This window comes from Chanos chanos, chromosome 4 (genome assembly GCF_902362185.1).
Source record: "Chanos chanos chromosome 4, fChaCha1.1, whole genome shotgun sequence".
NCBI classification, from domain to species: domain Eukaryota; kingdom Metazoa; phylum Chordata; class Actinopteri; order Gonorynchiformes; family Chanidae; genus Chanos; species Chanos chanos.
In genome coordinates, this window is record NC_044498.1 from 13,993,363 (window position 1) to 14,017,569 (window position 24,207).

A 24,207-nucleotide genomic window follows, 5' to 3' on the forward strand; every position below is an offset into this window, starting at 1 on the left:
CAGCAGTCTTCTGTCTCAGTCAAACCTTACATATACAGCTGTACAGTTTCATGCTTTGTGCACTCTTTTGGGTCTGATTTTATTCCCACTAAAATTTCAAAACACCACAGCTGAAATCGACCCAAGTGCTGCTTAGCCTGTTAGACTGATACATACTGTACTCACTGCTAGTTCCTAAATAGTGTTAATTTTCCTACAATGACTGTTTTTCAGGGGTTTTTTTCCCATAATGATCAGGACGTGCATCTATCTGAGTGTGATTTTCACTGTCGTTGTCTCTCAGGAAGCAGAGGAACCAGTTACATACAGGGCAAGTAATACACAAATGCATGTCAACAGAAAGAAACACATTACAGAATGAATAGACTTAAGATCGCATAAAGCAGTACTAATCGTAACATACATAACTATTCCTACAATATTATCGTATCAAGATAAAGTTTTGGAAATTTCAAGGACATCATAACATTTAGTGAATCTGAGTTTGTAATGCATGTGTATTTACAGATTAAACACATTGGTAATTACAGTGTGGCTTTTGTGTTTATTCAGAATCTATGACAAGAGTCAGTAGATAATTACATAAGCTGCATATAAAAAGTGGAAGAACAACTATGTGTCTCTACACAACAGCTACACTGTAGTATGCTGTCTTGTGGTGTAAATATACAGCCATTAAGAACATTTACTGTGAAGTGGATTCAAAAATCTAATCTTATGTGTAATTATACAATGCACTGAGAATCCATGTTTTCCTCTGCAGTGCACTGATGGCTATAAATTTGACAGTGAGCGACAGATCTGTCGAGGTAATATCCTTTTCATGACTTGGAGTGAGACGTTTTTGATTTTGTTTTGATTATAGTACGTTCAAGACTAGGCATATTGTATTATTTTGGACATATCAATGAGACATGCTTTTTAGTATACATTTCTTTGTGCGCATAGTTCTTTTTAGAAATAGCATGAAGAGCGTGTTCTTTTCTTAAATTCTTTTCGGTCAAACAACTCAATGGGAAACAGACTGTCTCTCCTTCCTGGCTTGTCAGACATTGATGAGTGCGCCACAGTGCCTGATGCCTGCAAGGGGGGCATGAAGTGCATCAACCACTATGGTGGCTACCTCTGCCTCCCTCACAACGCCCAGATCATTGTCAGCAATGGGGAGGAGGAGGAGCCTACCACAGCCCCGCCCATCGAGGTGCCGGCCCCTGCGCCTGCTGTCCCAGCAAGACGGGTCATTCAAAGCTCATCTCGTACTATACAGTGTGCTGCTGGCTTTGCACTGGATGAACAAAACTACTGCAGAGGTGAGGACACCAAAACACTCAGATTTATAATCAGTGAAAAAACAAAACCAAAAACAAAAAGCAATAGGATGTGGTTAAAAAAAATTTTTTTTTGTACTGAATCTGTTCTGTAGTAATGAGCTCTTTCAGTACAAAAAACAGGAGTCAGGTCCTCATTTTCTGGCAGTTTCCTCAGTCTTGTCGTATCGAGACAGAGGGTGTTGTGCCAGAAATCAAATACCTTCAGGTATGTCTTTTGCTCTCTGGTAGATGAATGTGCGTCATTTGTCATGGGTATTTTGTGCGTTCACTAACTGCAATCGCCTTTTGGCAGGTAGTTTGAGGTCTTGGTCATGTTACTACATGCCAGAACCAAGTGGTAGAGGCAAACAATTGTCGTTGCACAAACCATTCCAACAGCACTGGTTGACAAAAAAAAGCTGAGTTATGAAGAAATATGATGGAAAAGATATCAGCCAAGTCCACATTCCTGGATCATCTTTTTTTTTTTAAATTAATCTCATCGCAAAACTGATAACTGGACAGACATTGTTTGCAAGTTTACACAAAGTTGCTGCTATCTGATATCGTACACCTTGTATGCGATACCTACATAAACTCAAATTCCTTACAGTGCAGCGCCTTTACATGATAAGGAAAATGTCTATGAGTAAATGTAAGAGCGATGTCTCTGGTGAATCACAAGCCTTGGAGCGACAGACGCCGTCTGTTATTACAGCACCAGTGGAGACCACGGGAGATAGTTCCAGAAAATATGGGTCATGGCATGCAAGTTTTTCAGTTAAAATGAGTCAGCAATTAGTGTCTGCTTCCCGTAAGGATTGCCCAATCCCTGCCCTTTCACCATTGCTGTGTTTTGCCTAGGATTCGTAAGTAGTTAGACGTAACTGTGTCCTGTCTAGCGCGTTGCCTCAATGTTCAGTCTGAGTGCTTTATTATTTTTACATGTGCTATATGTTGTTTGTTCAAGCACTGCAACACAATGCACCTTGTCCGCCTCCTACATTCCTAACATGTGCAATTAAGGAATGGTTTCACAATTGGATCGCTGCTTATTTATGGGATTATGGAAGTTGTCCCTCTTTTCTTTCATCCAGCTGCATTCTCATGTAGAGCTGAAAAGCTTTGATCCTTGTTTTTCTTAAGTCAGTTCTTAAAACACCTGAGAGAGACGGTGGAATGGTATCAGCATATCCATATTTTACAAATACAGTGGTTTGTCCTTTTGATGTTCACATACTTCTGGTTTGCCCTCTTCAATAGACACCTTGTAGTTAATCCATCTGATTGTGACACTACTGTGGGTCAATCAAATACCACCATGTGGGCTTTCACAGCGTCCCTTTGTTCATATGCATGTTTGAAGGTGAGTCAGTTTTGTGAGTGAAAGCATTTCATCTTCTCTTTTTAGGACCTTTGAGAGCACAGAGTGTTTGGAGAACCGTGATCACATTTTCCACATTTAGATGAGCAGATGCCAGTTTTAACTATTAATGCTCTTTAGCCCCTCAAATGCCCACATTAGCCTCCTCCAGCTACTAAAATCAGGGTCTATGAGGCTTTGGAAACTGGAAATGAGAGGCCCTTCGGGGGCTTTGGGCCTCTAGGATGACATAACTCTCACATTTGTGCTTTGCAGAGGTCACTAAAGAGTAAGGATGGCCATGAAAGGGGAATCTGCTTTCTGTGTCCATTATTTGGATTTAGTACTTTTCTTCCCACACGTGGAGTGCATCAGGAGTTCTGTATATGAATCTGACAGGACTGTGCTATTATTAGCCTTTTTTGTGTATAGTATGTTCACCAAACCTGGCGGATAACCACAGACCACCCAGGAGTGCCTCCACAATGTAAAAGGACACTGTCTATGTTCCAAGCAAGACTAGAACCATCTAGCCAGGAGTATCAGAGAGTGATTAGACTTGCAGAGTAGTGTGTGTATTTTGGATTTTAGCATGTGTTGTTTTAAGTAAGTGGTGTCGTTAGAGTTATTTTTCATTACTTAGCTTGGCATGTTTGACTCGCTGACAGAATTCAGCAAAGTGTCAATAAGAGTATGGCAGCATGTCAACTATACAATAGTATATAGTGACTTGTTTTTTTTGTAAATATATATTTATTGAATGATAAGACATACAGGCTGAACGATGTTTAAGCCATATCAGCTATCATATTCCCTGTTGTTTTACAGATGTGAATGAATGTGCTGTTTCCAACCCATGTCAACACCAGTGCTACAACATTATGGGTTCTTTTATGTGCCAGTGTGATACAGGCTATGAGCTGGCTCCAGATTCGGTCTCCTGCGTTGGTAAACCCTTATCCCACACAGTTGCTTTAATATGTATTCTCTTCGCCAAAAGAGAATGATAATTTTCCACAGGATATTGTTGTGTTTTGGCTTGCTATTGTGTCTTGTGACACAGACCTGTAAAAACATTTTCTGTGTTAAACAGAAAGACTTAAATTCACTTGAGATAAATGTTTTAAGCTTCACTGAACTGAATAGTATGGTAAGAGGTGACTTTCTCAATCAGACGTAATCAAAATATTTGTCACAGAAAAAATTAAAACTTGTCATTATACTCTGTCACTACTGTAAATGTAGTAAATGATTGGTTATATGCCCTGTAGATATCGACGAATGCGCCTTCTCCAGTTACATGTGCCAGTTCCAGTGTGTAAACCAGCCAGGAGGGTACAGCTGTGTTTGTCCCGAGGGATATCAGCTCCAGGGGATCCGAATTTGCCAAGGTATCAGGCAGAGCCTCAGAACTACGAAGAGCTTTGACAAACTCAAATTTCCCACTTGACTTTGACCTCTTTGTGTTCCTCAGACATAAATGAGTGTGAGACAGGACACAATTGTAGAGATGATGAAATGTGTTGGAATTACCACGGTGGATTCCGCTGCTACCCAAGGAATCCTTGTCACGAGCCATATGTTAAAACGGGCGAAGGGTGAGTCGAAGGAGAGATTTTAGAGAGAGATTTTGTGGTTTGCGTCTCATGGCTAATATCAGCTTGGTTAAATTAAATTAAGTTAAAGTAAATACAGTTGCATTCCCTATTTTAAACCTTTAATTTTATTATGCATGACCAAACTGCAGCAGTCATGAAATCAGCACACATGTACTGTGATTGTAATGTTTGTTGCCTTCATGATGTTTCTGCCTAACTTTTGAAGTGCACCCCTAATGTCCTATTAATCTCTGTTTTTTGTGTGGACTGTATGTGTGTTATGTAGCATTGTCAGTTCCAGGTCTAACTTTGTTGTCTCAACTAACCACAAATCATAGGCACTGGCTTTCTGCTCTATGTTTAATGTACATGTTTTAATCAACATGGGTAGAAGAAAGAGAACCTGTCAGGCCCTAAGTCATTTAAATTTAGTATGTGCTTGTAATCCTTTATTCTTTTAAAGTTGTCCATCTCAAACATGTTCATGAGGTATAGCATGCTCTCTGCTTGCAGTCGCTGCAGCTGTCAGTCACCAAGTGTGTGTCGTGGCCTGCCACCATCTATTGTGTACAAATACATGAGTATCTCATCCGATCGCTCGGTACCAGCTGATATCTTCCAGATCCAGGCCACGAGCGTCTACCCCAACATGATCAACACGTTCAGGATCAAATCTGGCAACGAGGGAGGAGAATTCTTCCTGAGGGTGCGGCAGTATTTGACTTCACTGAAAATATCCAAGTTCATTTTTCTTTCATCACTTTGTTGTGTCAGAAACTGGTATATGCTTCTGTATAAAGCTGTAATGTAATGTAATGTAAAGTAATAGCGTCGATTTAAAGCTACTAAAAAATACCAAACTGTACTAAAATGTCCGACTTTGACCATTTTGTTCTCTCATATAGCGTTCCAGCAATGTGAGTGCCATGTTAGTGATGACCAAACCCCTGACTGGACCTCGGGAACATGTTGTGGACTTGGAGATGATCACTCAGAACAGTGTCCTAAACTATCGCTCTAGTTCACTGCTGAGACTCACCATTGTTGTGGGTCCTTACTCTTTTTAGTTCTCTAACCTAAAATACTTAACTCAGCGCTAGAGTTCCATCTTTGTACAGTCAAACAGCTTTTTCTTTAACATTGAGGAATTAAAAAAAAAAATTCAGCAGAGCAACTATTACCTGATCCTGGTCTGTGACTCTATGAGTGCTAGCCGGCTGGTTTTTACTCAAAACAAGTTAGCTGATTTGATGTTGATTCGGTTTGTCTGGTTAACAGACTAAAACACTGGACTTAGCTGACTAATGGATCTGGTGTTCGTGTCAACGATGAGTGCCAGGATCAGCAGAAATGAAAACTAGCACTTACACAGCTGTACTTGAGGAACAGAGCTTTAGGAAATGTCCATCATTTAAATGCAGTCTAATTAGCGTATGGAAAAGCAGCAAGAGTTAATAAGAATGAAGTCACCATAACACAACATTATACTAAAAAGTACAGATTTGTTTTTGGATTTTTTTTCCTTTTTCACTGCTTGCTGTGAATGATACGAGCTCGTGTTGCATTGTTTGATCATTAATATGTGAAGCCATACCAGGTTTAAAGCTGACTATGCCAAGGCACATCATCAAATATTTGGGATGGAATAAGACATGATTCTCAAAATTTGTCTTTCCTTAGCAGAGGTAAATGTTTTTTTTTTATAGATGGAACATGTTCCGTTGCAGAATTGTGGATACAGCAAAAAGGCTTGGCTTGGACTTAGGCAGAACGGCTTGTGTCGTAATCTAATGGCATCCTTAGCTAATGGAAATATTTGAGCATGTCCACCTCCATCTGAATACTGTTAAATTACCTCCCATCCAATGGGAATAAAGCAATAATATTTTGGACAGAGGCATGATGATTTCAGGAAATCACTGGGAGAGAGAGTTTGGATCATATAATCATGGGAATTGTTGCCTAACATGCTTGTGTGGATGCCAGAGAGTTGTTTGATCTTTTGCAGTGTTTCTGGTTGGAGCTTAGTGACAAACGATGCTAGTTAGGCTGTTGCGTCACCCTTTGCTTCTAGAGGAGAGGTTATGTCATATAATCTGAGATGCCAAAATAGTTAGCACACTACAAGTTTGTAAGAAATGGATGCGGCCACAGATGTATAATCTTTACAAGAGCTGGCTGCATGGATATCTGTTTGAATAATATTTAGTTAGTTATAATACCTAATATATACACTATTAACAAACAAAATATTGCATCTGAATAATATCTTTGGAAAGCAAACTCAGGTTTGATTCATTTTCTCTGTGGTAAAAAAAAAAACACTAAATGAGACAAGTTTCTTATATCAGATTTATTTTCAATTGGTTGTTTGACTCTGTCCACAAAATTTAGTGGGGAGAAAATGTCTTGTACAAGAGGTGTTTCAATGTTTTCTTACGAGTATCACTCAGCTATGTACCTTTGATGCAGAAATACACTTTAATCTCAGCCTGTATACTATGGTGTATTTTTTCACAGTCACAAAGTCATGTAAACATTTTTTTAAGAAATAAATTGTTGTCTATGTTTGTCCTTGTCAAGTGTCATGTTACTATTTAACAATTTAAGAAAGCTGATAAAGGAGGGTGGGGGGTATTTTATAACATCTAATGTGAGTTATATCGTGAAAGAGAGCCTCATGCTACCTTCACACATAAAAACGTAGGTGATTGTTTCAAAGGGAACAACTTGCTAATACTCTCTGTGTTGGCAACGTAAACTAGCACTGAAACTGAAGCTATTGGAAACAGTATCCTGGAAATAGCTTACCTTGGAAATACCTCAAAAATGTTATTGAGGCACATGTTTAAAAGTATATTCACACTTCAGAATTTTCTGCCTCTTAAGGTATTTGTGATACTGCACAATATAAACAGGAATTACCATGGCGACGCTTGTCTGAAATTCGGTCTGTTGAGTGGACCACCAAAGTTCATCTGCAGATTTGGTTTGTGCTTTGTGCATGCAGTTTGCACAGTTGACATGACAACATAAACAAGCTTGAATTTACATTCTGATAGCCAGGTTGTTAAAGATGAGGCTGCTATGGAACTCTCCGGCATATGTGGAACACATGAGTCTTTATCTGGCTGCTTCTTTGCCTGAGATGTCTTTATACTGGCAGTCTTTCTCCTTTCTCATCAGCTGATATCCGATTTTGGGTGCTACAAATGATATAGCCTTATTAAATACATGTTCAATGCAATCTTTATGTGAGTATTTACTCACAGACAAGGGTAATTGTTTTAGCTGTTGACAGGTTTTACAACCGTTGTGTGAATAGTTCACCTGAGATATTGATAATGGTTTTAGCTGTTCACAGTTTTTGCATTTCCAACTTGTAAAAAGAGAACACTTCACCCAGTCAAGGTACATAAACACCCTGTTGCATGCATTGGGTTGATCACAACACCAAAAAAGAGCATCAAAAGCTCAGGTTATAGAACAATGGTGGAATTTCTGTGTATACAGTGTGAAACCACAGTAAGAGTGAGTCAAAACAAGGTTTTACTGAAATAATTGAAGAACTAGGAGTGCCTTATAGCTGAGGTGTAGTCAGCCATGCTGTTGCACCTAAATACATATGTAGCCTACAGTTATTCTGCCATCCTTACAATGGATTGGTCCCACCAGTAACACACTATAACAATACTTAAAAAAAAGAGTGATGAGTGGGGAATGAATTCAGAACAGAGGGACTCCCACAGTACTAGTAGGTCATATTGCTTTAACTTATGTTTTATGGATAACACACTTCTGTCTTCTAGTTAAGTATGCGGTGTTACATAATGAGACTAGAGTAAATGGGATAAGATGGGTGATCTAACAAAATGGCAACCTCACTCTGAATGACCTCATGATAATTCTTCTGAGAACAGAACCAGTAGTTTATGTGAAACATGGAAACCTTTGAAGTGGTTCCAAACTTTGGACCAAGGGTTTGATTCGGACAGCTTTTTACATCTGCGCAAGATGAATCAATAAAATATTCTGAGTTCAATCTTTTCAGAGGAGGAGACCAAGGACCGTCTATGTGCACTGTATATTTTTTTTGTGTGTGAAACTTTCAGTCAGGGAATAAACAAAAAATGTTGAAAATATGTTAAACTGTAGATGACAAGCAATGGAAATGTCAAAGAACACACATAATGTAAAGGACGGCTCTGCACACGGATGACAACACTGGTCTGTTTAAAAAAAATGATAAGCTGATTAATTTGGACTAAGGTTGGACCTTGAAGAGACAAACGCAGTTGTAATAAAGATTCGTGACCGCCCACACTATTCAACCTACAATCAGAAAAAAAAGCCCTGAATGTTTCTTTATTTTCAGAACCATCTGCTTTGAAGGGACCTGGCTCTCTAGGAGCTACACTTGATCTGTAGATTCGAATTTCATAATGTGAAAGTTCCTCTGAGATCAGGTTTACACTAACAGCAGAAAGATTTGGGGTCAAGGTTATGGTTGTGGAAAAGAATAAGTTAAGGTTAGGGATGGGAGAGGTTTTCGTCAGTCTGCTCACTGAACCTATTTTAGTCAGCAAAACACCCACATGCACCTGAGCCAATGACAAGTTGACAGAATTTAGCCTCAGGGATGCCTCTCACTCTAAGAGATCTCTGCTCCATTTGAATTTGAATCTTTATATCATTTCTGACAAAGAATGATATAAAGATATAGCTTCATGCAGAATCTTCATATTGTGAATATGGAATTGCACGCAGCACCTCACAGTTCACACGTGGTTTAGTGTAGTTCTCTATTAATCTTGTTTGTATATTGAGACAATATTGCCACCTAGCGGCTGTATACCAAATTGAAACTAACACACAGTGGTTACGCGTAGTTTATAACATGGGTATTGGCGAGTAAACGACACATGAGACAGACTCTGACAGTTGGCTTTGGTATTCTGAGTAATACAAAGCAGATCACTGTTATTGCAAACTGAAGACGCCAGTTTAGGTTTCAGCCTCGGGACAGCTTTCAGAAATTTAAATACAGCAGAATGTCCGCCCAGCAGTCATTTATCTTTGTACCCGACGCCTCAGCGCACCGAGTTAGGCTAAAATACTACATTCCTACAAAAAACTATCTCTCTCGACCAATTGCATCGTCGTAGAAACTTGAGCGACCAATTGTAGAACAGCGCAATGACTCACCATATAAGGACAGTCACTACCATAAAAGGGAACATTGTATCTCTTTATATGGAGGAAAGTAGTTCCGTCCACTAAACTGCTCAATACGCATTCGGAAATCATGTTGAGAGGAACGTAGTTTTTGTCGACCATATTGATGTTTGAAATAATTAAGGGTGTTAGTTTGTATGTTTCATTGAATTTCTGCGTCAGAGAATAAAACTGTCGAAAATAAGAAGTTATCGTTGTGGACTAGGCGCAGTGGCGGATGATTAAATGAGTCGTCATTCGTCATTTCCATATGTGGCTTTCGGGGCGAGTTTTGAAGAGGGGTGGCTTGATTGATGGGCTGTAGGCGGAAACATCAGTTCGTAAACTTTGTTCGGTTGTTGTAAAAACTTATCTTGGACTAAGATTTTTTTTTTAAAGTTTGCCTTCGTTTCTCCTTTTGTGTATTGGGCGTACGTGTCCCTGTATTGGTAATAACAACTCAAGCAAGCACGCGGCCAAGCGATTTTTTATCGTAGTTGTCATTTAATGCAATGTTACTAAGTCAAGCTAGGTCTTGAACACGCTGTGAACAAATCACGAACTTCTAAGAGTCTGTCATTTTTACTCAGGAATTGTTGGCATCGGGATTTGTTCCGGTTCGATCAGCTCAGAGTTCACCGTAACAAGGGCGAGCAGCAGCTTGACAGTAGTTCAGCGGTTGCGGTTGGGCGGCCTGGGGACGGTTCTGGGATGTTGGGGGCAAATGGGACAGGATCTAGAGGGGTAGTGCGCCCAGGTAATGGAGCAGAATTGACAACTCTACAGGTTGCCAGTCCGTCTGGTGCTATAGGGGGAATGAACTCGAATGTAGGATTGCCAGACGGCGGAAGATTTGACGGCACAACAAGTGAAACCCAGGTGGTCCTCAGCGGTTCGGAGGCGGATTCCGAATCAGGGGATGATGATGACACGATAAGTTCGGTTGGGGAACGGAGAGGGGTGAAAAGAGAGAGAGCTGAAATGGAAGTCGGTGGATCAGTAGGGTCGATGGTCGGCTTGTCTGGTGGATTCGGTGGAATCCCGACTGGGGTGGCTGGGGCAAAGCCTGGCAAGAAAACACGAGGGCGGGTAAAAATAAAAATGGAATTTATTGACAACAAGTTAAGGCGATACACAACTTTCAGCAAGAGAAAAACTGGCATTATGAAGAAGGTGAGTGTTGAACTAGGAATCAGTAGCATCCGCAGCACTGAGTACACATCAGCTATCTAACGTTAGCTAGCCGTAGCTTAGCGCTCCTCAGTTTGACATGCAAATTAGCTAGGTACATACTTCAGATGGCTTCCCCATTAATACATCGGTCCTAGCGATTAACTTAACCAGACTTAATATACTTAAAGTGTCTAGATGAGTTCTAATGCAAGACCATGGGCACCTCTATTTTACGTTGTCTACCTACTGTACACTGCAACAATTAATGTGACGGAACTGATCATGCCAGTAACTTTTTCAGCTGTTCTTTGAATACCGAGGGTTTCTGAGCTATAAATGATTATATGCATTACACAATGATCATATGCCACGAAGACATCGTTCTCATCGTTCATTTATGTTGCTGCCAGTGTATAACTCCAAACATTTGCATTTGAAGTCATTTATGCCTGTGATTATAGACAAGTCCTTTACCAGGTTATTCTTGTCACCTGCATTCTGCACCTGAAATTGGAGAGCTTTAGCTAATCCTATAGTTTAATTCATCTGTGTTTTTGTTTTCATGCCAGTGTGGCTTTGATGAAACGTTGTCAAAGCATGCATTTCTTTCATTTTTATCTTCCCTTGAATATGGACACACATTAGTCTCACTTCGTCTGGTTAGTTTACCACAACTGACCAAATTCAAATTTGCAAAGGAATAGTGTAGGAAGCACCCCCAACGACTATCTTTTAGACACTTTCAGAGGAAGAATCATAATTCAGAATGTGGACAGTAGCAAAGATGTTATCTAATTTCCTTTGTCTTCAGTCACTCTTTGAATATGAATTCTCAGTCAGTGCCAAGTTACCAAGTAGGCTGCTGTACAAAACTGGTCCAAAGGGCACCAGATTCTTTTGGCATTTTTGTTGTTACTATAAATAAGATGTGCAGTTATTCCCAGTGCATCTTAAACTCCATAAGCTGAAATTAAAGTGCCTCCTAAAAAACCTCAGGGAAGATTGATGTGATTGGTTACCCTTCCATTAGCAGAACTTTTAGCAAGCCTGCAGCATATCATATAATACTTGTGGAATTTTGTTACAGAGGTTCAAATGTAGCATGTCACTTAACATATTCAGTTTACCTTGATGGTGTCTGAACTCCATCTGCCTCAGGGTTACTGTGGGTGAGGAGGAACCAAATGACAAAAGCAGATGAGTAAGTACGGCATACTTTGCCCTGTTACTGAGGTGAAATGCATCCTTAAACCTCAGAGAAATCTTCTATGACACCATCATAGCCTAGCCAGTTGCTGCATCGTCATGAACCTTGAGTCAGATTGGCCTGTGTACAGTAGAAATGTCTGTAATGCATACAGCAGACAAAAACCTCATTTTGGGTGGAAGTGACACACGGCCAAAGAGCTCAGTGTATTTTCACTGCCACTCAAAGCCGCTAAGCAGAGGTTAGTCAATTCTGTTTATTTAACCACTGTTTGTCTTTGTCAAGTATGTATATAACCTAGATTTTGCCTTGTTCAGTCGGGTCATTTTACCATTTGAACATGGACAGGGACTCATTTTCATCGGTGTATAGGGGTCAGAGAGAAACACTGAAGTGAAGGGGTCTTTAAAAACCTCATCTGAGATAGATATCTATCGGTTGTGAAATTAGTTAAACAGAGTAAAGAAAAAAACCACTCATAGATAAGACAGTTTTCCGCTGTTGATATGAACTAGAGACAAAAGGGGTGGTCAGAAAATCCAATATGGTTCTGATGGAGTGTCTTCTTGCTTTTATGCCTGTCACTTCACCTGTGCTTTGTACTAGGGCACATAGAAAAGCATACCTTCTCCTTCAAGCAACTTGTTTGCATAATGGGGTAAGAAGCACTGGCCTTTTAGGAAATTGATGGGATGAAGCAAATGAATGGGGGAAATTCTCATAACACAACAAACAGGCTTATAATACCACAGAATTTTCACAGCTGAGTGAGACGTGCCCACGGGGAGCCCCCGAAAACTCAGTGTGGCTATTTTTTGAGGGAGGTAACAGTTAACCTTTTGACGCGACGTCCCGGTTATCGCAGAAAAGTTTAGCGGTTTTCACCCGTCTGAAAGATTAGGTAGTTGAACCGTTTTGGGATTGATGAGCGCTTTGTAAATGTTCAACCCTTCCTTCATATGATCAGGATACGCTGACCGGCTCCGCAGTCATTCACTGTCCTACTTAACAATACAGCACAGCGCCGTATTAGAAATGATTGTGAATGCCAAAAGCCTGTGCCAAAAGCTGTTGAGGTAAATGTGCAGAACACTTGTAGTAGGAGAGCGTTTGCCAAATCTCCGCAAACGGTACACCAACGCACATCCCCTGTGGACTAATATGCGCTTGCTGTGTCTAGGCAACCAAGGTAACCATAGAATTCCTCCATCTCTGTGACAAGGTGGCTACACTCATAAGGCTTTTGTGATCCTGTGTGTTTCAGTAGTATGAGTCTGTGTCAATGCAGAAAAACATTTGGAAAATCATTGCGGAGGTTATATGTTCTTTAAATTGCATTTTCTTCTACATTCTATGTATCCTTGGAATCGTTATTATTACCTGTGTAGTTTTTGGTTTTGTCTCCTATGAAAAGTAGTGCTTGTTATGTGCTCCAGTAAATTGTGGTCTGTGGTTGAGTCCACTGCCTAAATAATCAAGTTTGAGTGCAGTTATAGAAGAGGTGAATCTCACTGTAGAGCGTCATCTGCAATGTGTCATACCACAACATAACTGGCAGACTGCCATGTTGCCTTTGCAGACATTGTTTTAGTTGGCTGTGTGTTACCCTTGGAAACCACACTCCATGCTCACCAAGATCCCACTGGTAGCGGTGTTTTTAGCAAATCACTATCCAAAATAGCCCGTCCTCTACGTGATTGGTACATCGGCTACTCATTTCAGCAGATGTTTCGGTTTGGTGTCTCTGTAGCAAGATGCTCATGCTGTGACTCCATTTGCAAGATGAGAGTTTTTTTTTTTTTTTTTCTTGCAGTATTTTGAGAATTGAAATATTTTCTTAAAAAAAACCTTTCTCTGTGTCTCTGTCTGTCTGTCTGTCTCTCTCTCTCTCTCTCTTTCTCTCTCTCTCTCTCTCTCTCTCTCTCTCTCTCTCTCTCTCTTGCTCTCTCTCTCTCCCCCCCTTGCCTTTTGTGGAATAAATACCACATTCTGTCTTTTCCAAAAACAACATGCAATCAAGAGTGCAAATACACTGGTTGCATCACAGCATATTAGAATTCTTTTGGTGTGTGTGTGTGTGTGTGTGTGTGTGTATCTGTGTGTTTCAAATTACTGTTGACTGGATTGCATAGAGTGTCGGTATTAATTGGCAGGGCAAATTACCTACATGAGTGCGCTAAGAAACTTGTAGATTGTGTAGGACAATACACGAAGCATGTACCCGAAATTTGCCCTTGAATTTCACGAACAAACTTTGGTTTCCCAGTCCTCTCCCTAGACCCTTTTCTCTGTGTGAGACCCTTGTTCTGCTTGCTTTCCCTCTTTTACATAGCTCAGTCTCTCTCTTGTGTCTCCACCCCACTGATTCTCTGTTCTCTACTCTCTCACATTGTTTTCTCTCTTTTCTGTCTGTCTAGGCCTATGAACTCTCCACACTGACTGGCACTCAGGTTCTTCTCTTGGTGGCCAGCGAAACGGGTCACGTCTACACGTTCGCCACGCGGAAACTGCAGCCCATGATTACCAGTGAAACGGGCAAGGCTCTGATCCAGACGTGTCTGAACTCGCCGGATTCCCCGCCCCGCTCCGACCCGTCCACCGACCAGCGCATGAGCGCCACGGGTTTCGAGGAGACGGATCTGACTTATCAGGTGTCGGAGGCTGAAGGCTGCACAGATCCCAAGGTGAGGTCATCGCTAACCGAATACCAGAACGCTGCCTTCGTGTGATGGTTGAAGCCAGGGTCAGGAAATGCTTTTATGTGTTTGGACTGTACTCTGATAAAGCAGTGAATTGTGCGAACCTCTTGTGACGCTAACTTGAACCGTGTTCAGCAGTTAGTTTTTCACCCACATACTTACTCATAAAGAAAGCCCTGCTAATTCAGTTTTGTTGATGGTATTCTGTGGGGATTATAGTTCTTTCGTGGACGCTATGGAATGCATGCAGTGGTGTTTTGAAAAGGTGCTCTCATGCAGTTATTGGGGTTTTTGTTAGACTTTGTATCTTATTCAAGGAAAACAGAGTAGATGGCAGTTATGCCGAATCAACAATCAAAGATGATTGTTATGGTAACCCCTGATACTGATACAGCTTGTATAGACGGTCACATTTCCCACTTCCATGCTAATAACGTGAAACCCAACATGGCTTTACATGTCTGCACATAGTACTCCCCATGTCCAGCTCTCATTGATAAAAATTAGATTCTGACTTTATGCCCATATATAGTATGGTTTTCCCCTGTACGCTTTCTTGGCTCTGGCCTGATCACATTCCATATAAGCTGCAGCTGTTTTCATCTTTGGACTGTGCCTTCATCCCCCTCTTTTTCTCTGAATTGATGTTTAGAGAAGTGAGAGAACAAAAGTCAGAGAGACACTAAAATGCATCTTTGAGTGTTCAGTCCTGTTTCATGTCACTTCAGGTGAAAATGCAGTCGTAAGACCCACACTGGATGGTTTGAGTCGTGTGTACTGTCGGCTAACCCGTCCAGTGGGTTGTGTTCAGACCACCTTGAAGACAAAATGGCAGTGTTCTCTCAGCCTCCATCTTAGTTTCCACCAAGTCCACATGGTCCTGGTCTCTATCAGATGTATACTGCTTTCTCCACAGATCCCCAGATAAGTGTTTTATTACAGAGAGATGGGTCCTAAACCAAGGTGGGTCCTGTCTGAGAAGCAGTGTCTGAAGCTCCCTCACAGAGACGAGAACCAGGTGCCCACCCAAAAACCCTTCTTCATTCTGATCGCGCTTTGACTCACTCCATGAGGCCATCTTAAGAGCACCCCCCGCAAACTACTACAGGGAAGAACTTAGAAATTAGTGCCGAGATGTTGTTCTGAAATGTAAAATGTAAACAAACAAGTACAGGCGCGGGCCCAAACAGGCCTGGATCCTCGCTCTTTGTTTTTTGGACAAAGTCACTCCTTGGTCTTGCATCCTGGGAGTCTAGGACAGGAAGTGAGTAGTGGGGCCCGTGGGTCTGTGTTTACTTTCCTTAACCCTTTGCTCTAATGGAGATTACTCCACCAGCACAGTGTTTATGGGAAAGAGGGCGGCTGTGTGACTTAGTGGTTAGGATAACAACCTGGTGCACAGAAACCCAGATGAACACTCCTGAGTCTAGCTATGGTGCCAAAAAGAAAAAAAAAACAAAACGATGTTCTTATATCAGAGTCCTCACTTAACAGCTGTTTTGTCTCTTGAAGTCTTTTAGAGACACCTCTCTCTTTACTTTTGGTTATTCTTTCACTTTCATTAAAGTGTTGCTTTCTGAGAAATACAGAAAAGGATCGAAAGCGATCGAAAAAAAAACCCAAAAAAAAACAAGAAGAGAAAATAGAAGCAAATTCTATGTTATGGTTTGGGTGAACGTTCTCCTCTAATGGCTTGTTTCAGCTCAGTCTGGGTTTAGTCCAGTGCTTCTCGAGCCCATGCCACTTCAGAAACATTAAATGTCTCTCGCTTAAGTTCTTCCTCAAGCTGAAGATGACAAAACTATGTTTGTCTCCATGTGTCATGTCCTGAAAAAAAAACTGGAAACAGCCTGGATATGACAGCTGCAGTCAAAGCACTGTTTCTGAAAAATGTCAGCTGGAAGTGTAAATCAAAAATGAAACAGGTTCCCGTAGATTTACATGCACGTGAAAAAACTGATACATTTAAAAAAGGATATACACATATTACTGATTATGTAAGAGCTGGCCAGGAAGCATAACAAAAGAGAAATGTGCACCCAAAGTGCCTGGTCCACTTTTTCCTTTTTTGCTTACAGGGTCAGTAAATAAAACATCCATTTGGAAGCTCGTCACTGTTTGGTTGAACCTAACAGAATGCCATGATACGTCTAAATACTTTCTTCATTTACGCAAACGTGGTGATGTCGTCACTTCGCTGAAGCAGTGGGAAGCACAAGGCATTTAAGTACACCTCTTTTTTTTTGACATGTCACCGTAACAAGGGTGTGACTGTCTTCTACTTCGCAAGTACTCCGGTAAAGTCGTGCCCAGGTAAGCTCTCAGGCATTTCTGTTGGGATAATTACACTGCTTTCAGCTGTATTCATTAAACCATGCACATCTCCCAGACCTTTTACAGCAGTGAGAGCGAGAAAAAGCTCTTAGCTCGTTCTTTAAAATACGGTATTCACTTCACCACCAAATAGCTTTATGGTGGTGGCCAAAGGTGCATATGAATTCAGCTCGTCACGAGTTTTATATTTCTGACAGAGGCATTTAAATTGTTTCAAAACGTTATTTTAAGATTCATATTTCATTACTATGAGGAGTTCTTGAATACGTCTTTTATCTTTTTAACTGTAGTAACCGTTCTTGTAGTCCTCTGTGGTCGTGGACAGGAAATGCTCTGTCTTATTTTTTATATCCAAATGGCCTGTTCACTGTTTGCTGTGTTCACGTGTAGCTCAAAGAAATGTGCTGCGTGTTACTGCTGTAAGCCTGAATGGCCTCCCTCCCCCTTTCTGACACCCTTTCTCAATGAGAGAGGGTTAATCCTCTCAAGAGAGACACTCACATTACCTCCCTCAGCTGTTCATGCGAGCCCCCCCCCCCCCCCCTCCCAACCACCCAACTTTCTTTCCTCTCACACTTAGCCCCTCACAAGCAACCCCTGTTCTTTAGCTCTGTGTTTTCCCTCTGCCTGTAAATACTGTTGAACACAGCGTTTGACCACCTCTTTTGACTGGGGTCGTACTAATAGAGCGCACCTAGTCATTCAAATATTACAACTGAAATTCTCTTTTTTAAGTATTCAGACACAAACGTATATGGTTTTTTTTGTTATTTTTTTTTTTTGTTTTGTTTTTTTTATCAGCACAGCGCAACAGCCATTTTGTGTGTTGGGGGTGGGACTTGACTTTGGAACCAAATCCTGGAATAAGTGAAGTGCCTAATAATAAATCATGGAGCCAGACTGTTTGTGTTTACTTCCTGGGTCTGTGCTGACCACATTGCTACACATGACACAGCATGTCATCCGAGCTCTGTGCGTTTGTGCGTGTATGTGTGCGTGTGTGTTTGTGTTATATAAGTAAGTGCACACTCCAGTATGAACACACAACCTTGACACCAGGATACCTTCCTCTGTGACCCAGAGCTCAGTGCTGCCTCTCTCTGTCAGAGCCTATCAGGGCAGAGCAGTGCTTGTTGATTTTGGTCTGTCTCTCTCCCTCTCAGTCAGATAGTCTGCTTGTGAGCTTTTTTGGCAGCTCTGAGAGAAACTGTTAATCAGAACCTAGACGGACATGTTTGGACCTCAGAGCCAGTCACAAATTATTCTGGTGGGCTGCAGTTGTGCCTGGCAGTGGCTTGTTTATCAGCCATTTTGTGTTGTTTCTGCTCCTAGACCTTTGCTTGTGAAACTCTGGGGATGTTTTCGCTTTGAGTTGGGCTGCAGAGAGAGACTGTGTCTTTTGTGCGACTCCAGCATTGTAGATTGTTCCATAGCTGCAGCAGCGCTGAAAATAGAAATGCCCTCTCACCTTGGGGTGCACCTGTTTTCCCGAAAAGCCAGCTGACATTCCTGGGATCCTCACAGTGCACAATTGACTTTTACTGTCTACAGCCTCGCCACCACTGTCTCCTAAACAGTCTCCCTCTGAATCTAGGACACAAGTGGACATTTAGATACTCGGTTTTGTCTATGAAAATATTCAGTTGATGGTAATGAAAGAAAATGATTAGTTGGTTTATTATGATTAATACAGGATTGTAGATGATTCATTCTATATACAAATGACAATTCTGTGTATTAATAATACGATGATTTGAAGTCGGAAACAGTTTGCAGTGTCTAGACCATAAGGAATTCTTGGCTCCTAAGTTTGATTGAAATGTTGTACCTTAAATGAACTTTTGGGGACATGTTAAGTGGTGTGCGGATATCAGCTGATCTGTATAAAGTAAACAGTATTCATGAGTGAACACATTTCTCTCCCTGGTTTCAGGATTTGATGAAGCCCACATACACGGTGGCCAGTGTGCCCGGAGGCAGTACCAGCACAACCACCAGCACTGCTGCCGCCAGCGCTGCCACCTCCTCCTCTTCATCCCCCTCATCATCCTCGGCCGCCATGCAGACGCAGAACAGCAGCCCTGCCCTGTCCAGCGGCTGGTCTGTGGCAGGAGGCATGAATGCCCACACCGTGTCCAGTGCCAACGGCACCGTGCTCAAAACCACAGGCACCTCCACGGGTGTCATGCAGATTCCTGCAGGCTTTACCCTGATGCCAGGTGTGTGTGAGTGCATGTGATTGTGTGTTTCCTTATGCAGAACCGTTTAACAACATATGTTTTCCATGTCTGCCATCAGTCAGAGGCACTGTAGAACATAGAACAAGTACATTAAAGGTGAATACATGAATAGGGAAAATGTCCACATGGAGCATTTTACGCTGTGCTGATCTGGCTCTGATACTAGAAACAACACCACACTCGCAAAAACTACAGTTTTACTTCTTCTTTTTCGCTAGCAGGATTAGACATGAGGTAGAATAACATACTGTTTATCAGATTAAATGTAAATATGACTGATATCTGAAGTGTCTTATGGATGGCAGTGATAGTGGGCAGAGTACATTAATGTTTTGTTCAGTGTTGGAGGTAGCTAAGTAATTTTAAGTATAAGCATATTTAAATAAGAAGTAATTTAAAATGTTCCTTTTTAAGTAAAGTAATGACATTACTAACTCCCCTCCCCGCTAGGTCTAAGTAAGGCCTCACTTCTACATGACCATGTAAAACCATCCACATTAATACATTTAATGCACTTTTGAAAAAGTGTGTTTTATTACAGGGAATAGATCATGGAGGGGAACACTCTCAAGGCAATGTAAAAATAAGCTCATCTTCTCCATACGTTCTCTCCAAACACCTACAAATGTGACACGTCGTAGATTTTTCATTAAGTAGAAATTGGACGTAACCTATAAAGTTGTGGTTAACAAGCTTGCGCCACAACATTCTTCTGTGTGTTATCTATTAGTAATTTTGGGAGGAGCTAATGTGTACTACTGTAATGTTTAACTGTTTCCTAACAGCCTCAGGGACAGTTCTGTCTGCCTTTGTTACAATGCAATGAAAAGTCCTCACATTAGCTTGTCTTATCAGAGACGTCAGCCAAAACTGATAATGTCATCAGCTATATCCGCTACTCTTAAACGCTGGCACAGGCCCAGTAATTAGTCCTGCATTAGTCCTCATAGGTAGTGACCTAAAACCTTTCTGAATATGCTGCCTGCTTCTGCCACTTGCTTTTTGGGGATTTTTTGGGGGGATGTCTTTTGGGGCTGCTACTCTGTCTGTGTACATGTGCGTATGTATGTGTGTCTGTGTACGTCTGTGTGTGTATGTGTTTGCGTTTGCATTGCTGGATGTGTATTCTTTGTGTTTGAGCTGTGCTGTGCTTTTTGCTGTGTGTGTATGTGTTTGCGTTTGCATTGCTGGATGTGTATTCTTTGTGTTTGAGCTGTGCTGTGCTTTTGCTGTGTGTGTGTGTGTTTGCGTTTGCATTGCTGGATGTGTATTCTTTGTGTTTGAGCTGTGCTGTGCTTTTGCTGAGCTTTGCTGCTGCTGTATCTCACAGGCGCACTTCCTCCCGGTACACAGACCATTCCACTCAGTCAGTTGCAGACACAACCACTGGCCATCCAGAATCCTCAAGGCCAAAGCAATATCACTAGCGCTAGCGCCTCTGTCGCCGCCGCTCCCGCTACCACATCACACACACAGCAACCCACTCAGGCTACGCTTTTCCGCCTTCCCGCCACTGTCTCGCTTACAGGTCAGTGTCCCACGCGTACACCGGTTCTTTGACTGCACCTGTGTGAAAGTATCAGGGTGATTCTTGTGCAGTATGTGTGCTTATGGTTTGGGGAGGAAAGAGCATAGAGTATTCTCCACACAGGTTAAGTCTCTGTGACAGGGTGTAGAGCACCACTGTTTGAATATTAGCAGCGCCACGCTTGGTTGAGGGTGTAAGGGAGCAGAACTGTCTGTGTCCTGTGTGACGGCAGGCAGGAATGGTCAGGTGACCGTGGAATTGTAGCAATTAATGTGCAATTAAAGCGCTTTGTGCCAAATACATTGTATCATGTCTTATTATAGATCATAGTAGCTGTACAATTCAAATGTAAGCGAAAAATTCAGAAATTAAAAAAAAAAAACTTTATAGATCAGTACATCAAACACCTAAATTTCCCCCTACCTAGGAGGAAAAACTGCCATAATTTCATAATGTTAGTAGGACCTTGATTTGTTTAAAGAGTTTAAAGAGTTTTCCAGAAAGCCAAGTTAGATGGATGGTATTAAGAAGTTGCTCATTCAGAGACTGAAAGTATCTTGGTGTGGGATAGAGGAATGTGATTTGCGGAGGAGTATCTTTCCACCTGCATGTGTGTGCATGTGTTTGTGTGAACTAGTGTGTGTGTGTGTGTGCACACTGTAAGGAGATTGCAATCTAATTGTGTTGGCATTAGCTGAAGAAGCCATTACTACCGTGAAAAGGGAGACATGTTTATCCAAATAAAAGCCTACATTTAGACTTTGATTTTGTTCTCAGTTAAAAGAAACTTGAGCTTCACAAGTTGATTGAGTTGTAGGGGAAGTGAAGAAATAGTACATAAATGATCAGATCTGAGGATCTAAGCCACACAGTTGAAGAATGCAGTGGTTCTTTGACTGTATTAAGGGAACTATGGTGGAAGGATCTGTATTAAATATATTTGTTCTTTCAGAGGTATTATGTTGATCATATTTTCCATATTTTTCTTTTTTGTCTGGATGCTTACAGACTCAGTAATACCTGTATAACCACAAGGAAATGCTAACTACATTGTTTTTTTTCATCCGTATATGATTGTGTATGACCTCTATAAACTCAGGTCTTTGTGCCATATTTCAGCCATGTGTCTGTGTTTTGCAGGTGGAGCTGTATCCCAACAGCTCCAGGCTATCCAGGTCCATGCCAGCCCACAGCAGAGCACTGAAAGTGGTCCTGAGATCTCTCAGCCCTCCAGCAGCTCCACCGGTATCCACGACAACAAGCCACTATTATCTGATCATGGGTGTTGGAGTTCTGAGTTGTTTCCTTTCTGTAGTTCCATACTGATGAATAACACAAAACTGTATAGTTGTAGATATTTAAGAAAACAAGTGGTCATTAGGGACCGGTGTTTTTCTAGCTAATGGAGCTCAGATGTTATTGATGGTTGAGTGATTAAAATCGTTCACATGATGGCAGTTAATGTTTGTGATTAAGCTCAGTTTTTCCACTTGCTGTCATTTTCTCTCTGCCAGAACTGCAGTGCCAACTAGAGGACACTTCCAGTACCTTTCCTCTGTAATAATTCAGTCACAAACAATAGCTAAAGATTCTTTTAACCCCATTGGTCTCATTACTGTTCCATCAGAGTCAAAGAATCAACCTGATGTTTTACAGAGTGATAAGACTTTTCTCATTGAACAGTATTTGCAGCGGTAAGTAACAGATGTATTGCTTCATTTGTCTTTCCACAGCCAGTCATCAGGCGACGATCGTCACTTCGTCTGTGCCGTCCTCCGTCACTGGTCATATGATGTACCCTAGTACCCATGCAGTGATGTATGCTGCATCCACTCCCACGCTACCAGATGGCAGTCTTACCGTGCTGAACACTTTCCCCCAGCCACCCACTGCCATGCAAGTGTCTCATACGCAAGGCCAGGACACAGGTTAGCCAATCACGTCGCACAATCGCACCCAACTGACCAATGGGACATGGGAAAAGCCACTCACAGGATTTCACAATACTAACCAAAGGAAGGAGAAGTGCAAAATAGTGTCTGAAACCGATTCCTTGCAAATATGTGAACATCTGAACCAAAATATTTACATCTTTGAGTGTGCAGCCGTAATTCCTCATGACCAAAGAAACATGTTTTCTGTTGGCAATGTTAAAGGACTGTGGGGCCAGTGTTGGGCACTGTGAATTGTGGGTGATTGAATGGATTACAGTTTAGAGAATATGATCAAATGATAGTGAAATATTTTAGACCTGCTCTTGTTGTTGGTCCTTTACGCTGTATCTGGTGGATGTTGGGAGTTGACTGTGTGAGGTGTCTCACTTGATTATGTACATTTTGAACTTTGTGTCCAGGTGCTGTCCCTCAGATGTTTCTTGCAGGGCCTCCAGGGACTGTACAGATCCCTGTATCTGCTGTGCCGTTGCACTCGGTAATTTCTCAGCACTCATAGCATGCACTCCCATTATTTAGTCACATTTACTTACACCTCTAAATCAGTTCTTCTAATTTAGTCTTTCTACAGATACGATATTTATGTTGTTCCATTACTCATGGTGGAAATGGAGCACTTTTTGACTTATCTCTGCCACTTTGGTCTTTTAAGGAGCAGCAAAGTGAAATAAAATTTGTAACTGTACGGTTCATCTGAGTTGTTTACCTCAAGGCACACAGCCTGTTGTCATGTATTCTCTACCTATTTTTGCATGTGACTGTGCCTAGCATGTGAAGATGTTTTCCAGTTTAGGCTACATATAAATGTTGATGTATTTATTCTCTTAAACATTTAAATGTGCCTCCTTTTTATTTTGGATTATTGCTATTTTCTCCCCAGATGTTGATAAATCAGCAGCCTGGAGGTAGTAACACTACCCTAACAGAACTGCGGGTCGTCAATCTGGACAATGCTAAGGGGGACTAACCACAAAATACATGGGCGATGTGACCACACAGTTAAATGGAAAGACCAGAGATCACCAATGCCACGCTGTTAGGCTGCCACCTCTATTTATTAATGCCTTCTCACTACTTTGTTTTGTTTTTCGTTTTGTTTTGTTTGTTTTTTTGTCTGATGCATGCAGGTGTGAAACATAGGAAGGAGGAGACCCACTGTCTCTACATATATGGCTTCATCTGGTGTACATAGATGTAGTTCTGTTTTTATAGATTCATGAGGACTTGATTATAGGCAGTCACCACCAATGCAGTGGTATCACATTTTGTCCAAAGACACAGTTGTGTCCGCGTCTGTGTGTGTGTGTCTGTGTGCGTCTCCCTGTGTATATATCTCTGTATGTTTGTGTGACTGTTGAATGTGTGTAAGTGCTGGTAAGTGGTTGAATGCTGAAAAATTGTATGAACCAGGTCTCAGCACTTTTTGCTTCACACCAGTTTTGCTTCTTTCATATTTGGTACACATGAACATGAGCAATTTACCATACTGATCACGCAAGACTTTTGGTTAGAGAATCAAAGAATCACTGGATAAGTAACACACATTATGCATTGAGCTTAGGTGGTGGTAGTACACGCATTAGCACATC

General features: G+C 41.4%; 2 protein-coding genes across 2 annotated transcripts; both read left to right on the top strand.

The window, feature by feature from the left end:
• Nucleotides 1-229: 229 nt before the first annotated feature.
• On the top strand, nucleotides 230-5,338 carry LOC115810559 (EGF-containing fibulin-like extracellular matrix protein 1). Its single transcript, XM_030772514.1, has 8 exons — nucleotides 230-310; nucleotides 764-809; nucleotides 1,050-1,310; nucleotides 3,502-3,621; nucleotides 3,945-4,064; nucleotides 4,148-4,271; nucleotides 4,785-4,977; nucleotides 5,177-5,338. The coding sequence occupies exons 1-8, from the start codon at nucleotides 230-232 to the stop codon at nucleotides 5,336-5,338; spliced, it is 1,107 nt and encodes a 368-aa protein (XP_030628374.1).
• Nucleotides 5,339-10,099: 4,761 nt separating this feature from the next.
• srfa (serum response factor a) lies at nucleotides 10,100-23,770 on the top strand. Its single transcript, XM_030771669.1, has 7 exons — nucleotides 10,100-10,658; nucleotides 14,283-14,549; nucleotides 18,832-19,117; nucleotides 21,807-21,911; nucleotides 22,400-22,594; nucleotides 23,020-23,096; nucleotides 23,499-23,770. Exons 1-7 carry the CDS (start codon nucleotides 10,197-10,199, stop codon nucleotides 23,583-23,585), a joined length of 1,479 nt encoding a protein of 492 aa, XP_030627529.1. The 5' UTR covers nucleotides 10,100-10,196; the 3' UTR covers nucleotides 23,586-23,770.
• The last annotated feature ends 437 nt before the right edge of the window (nucleotides 23,771-24,207 follow it).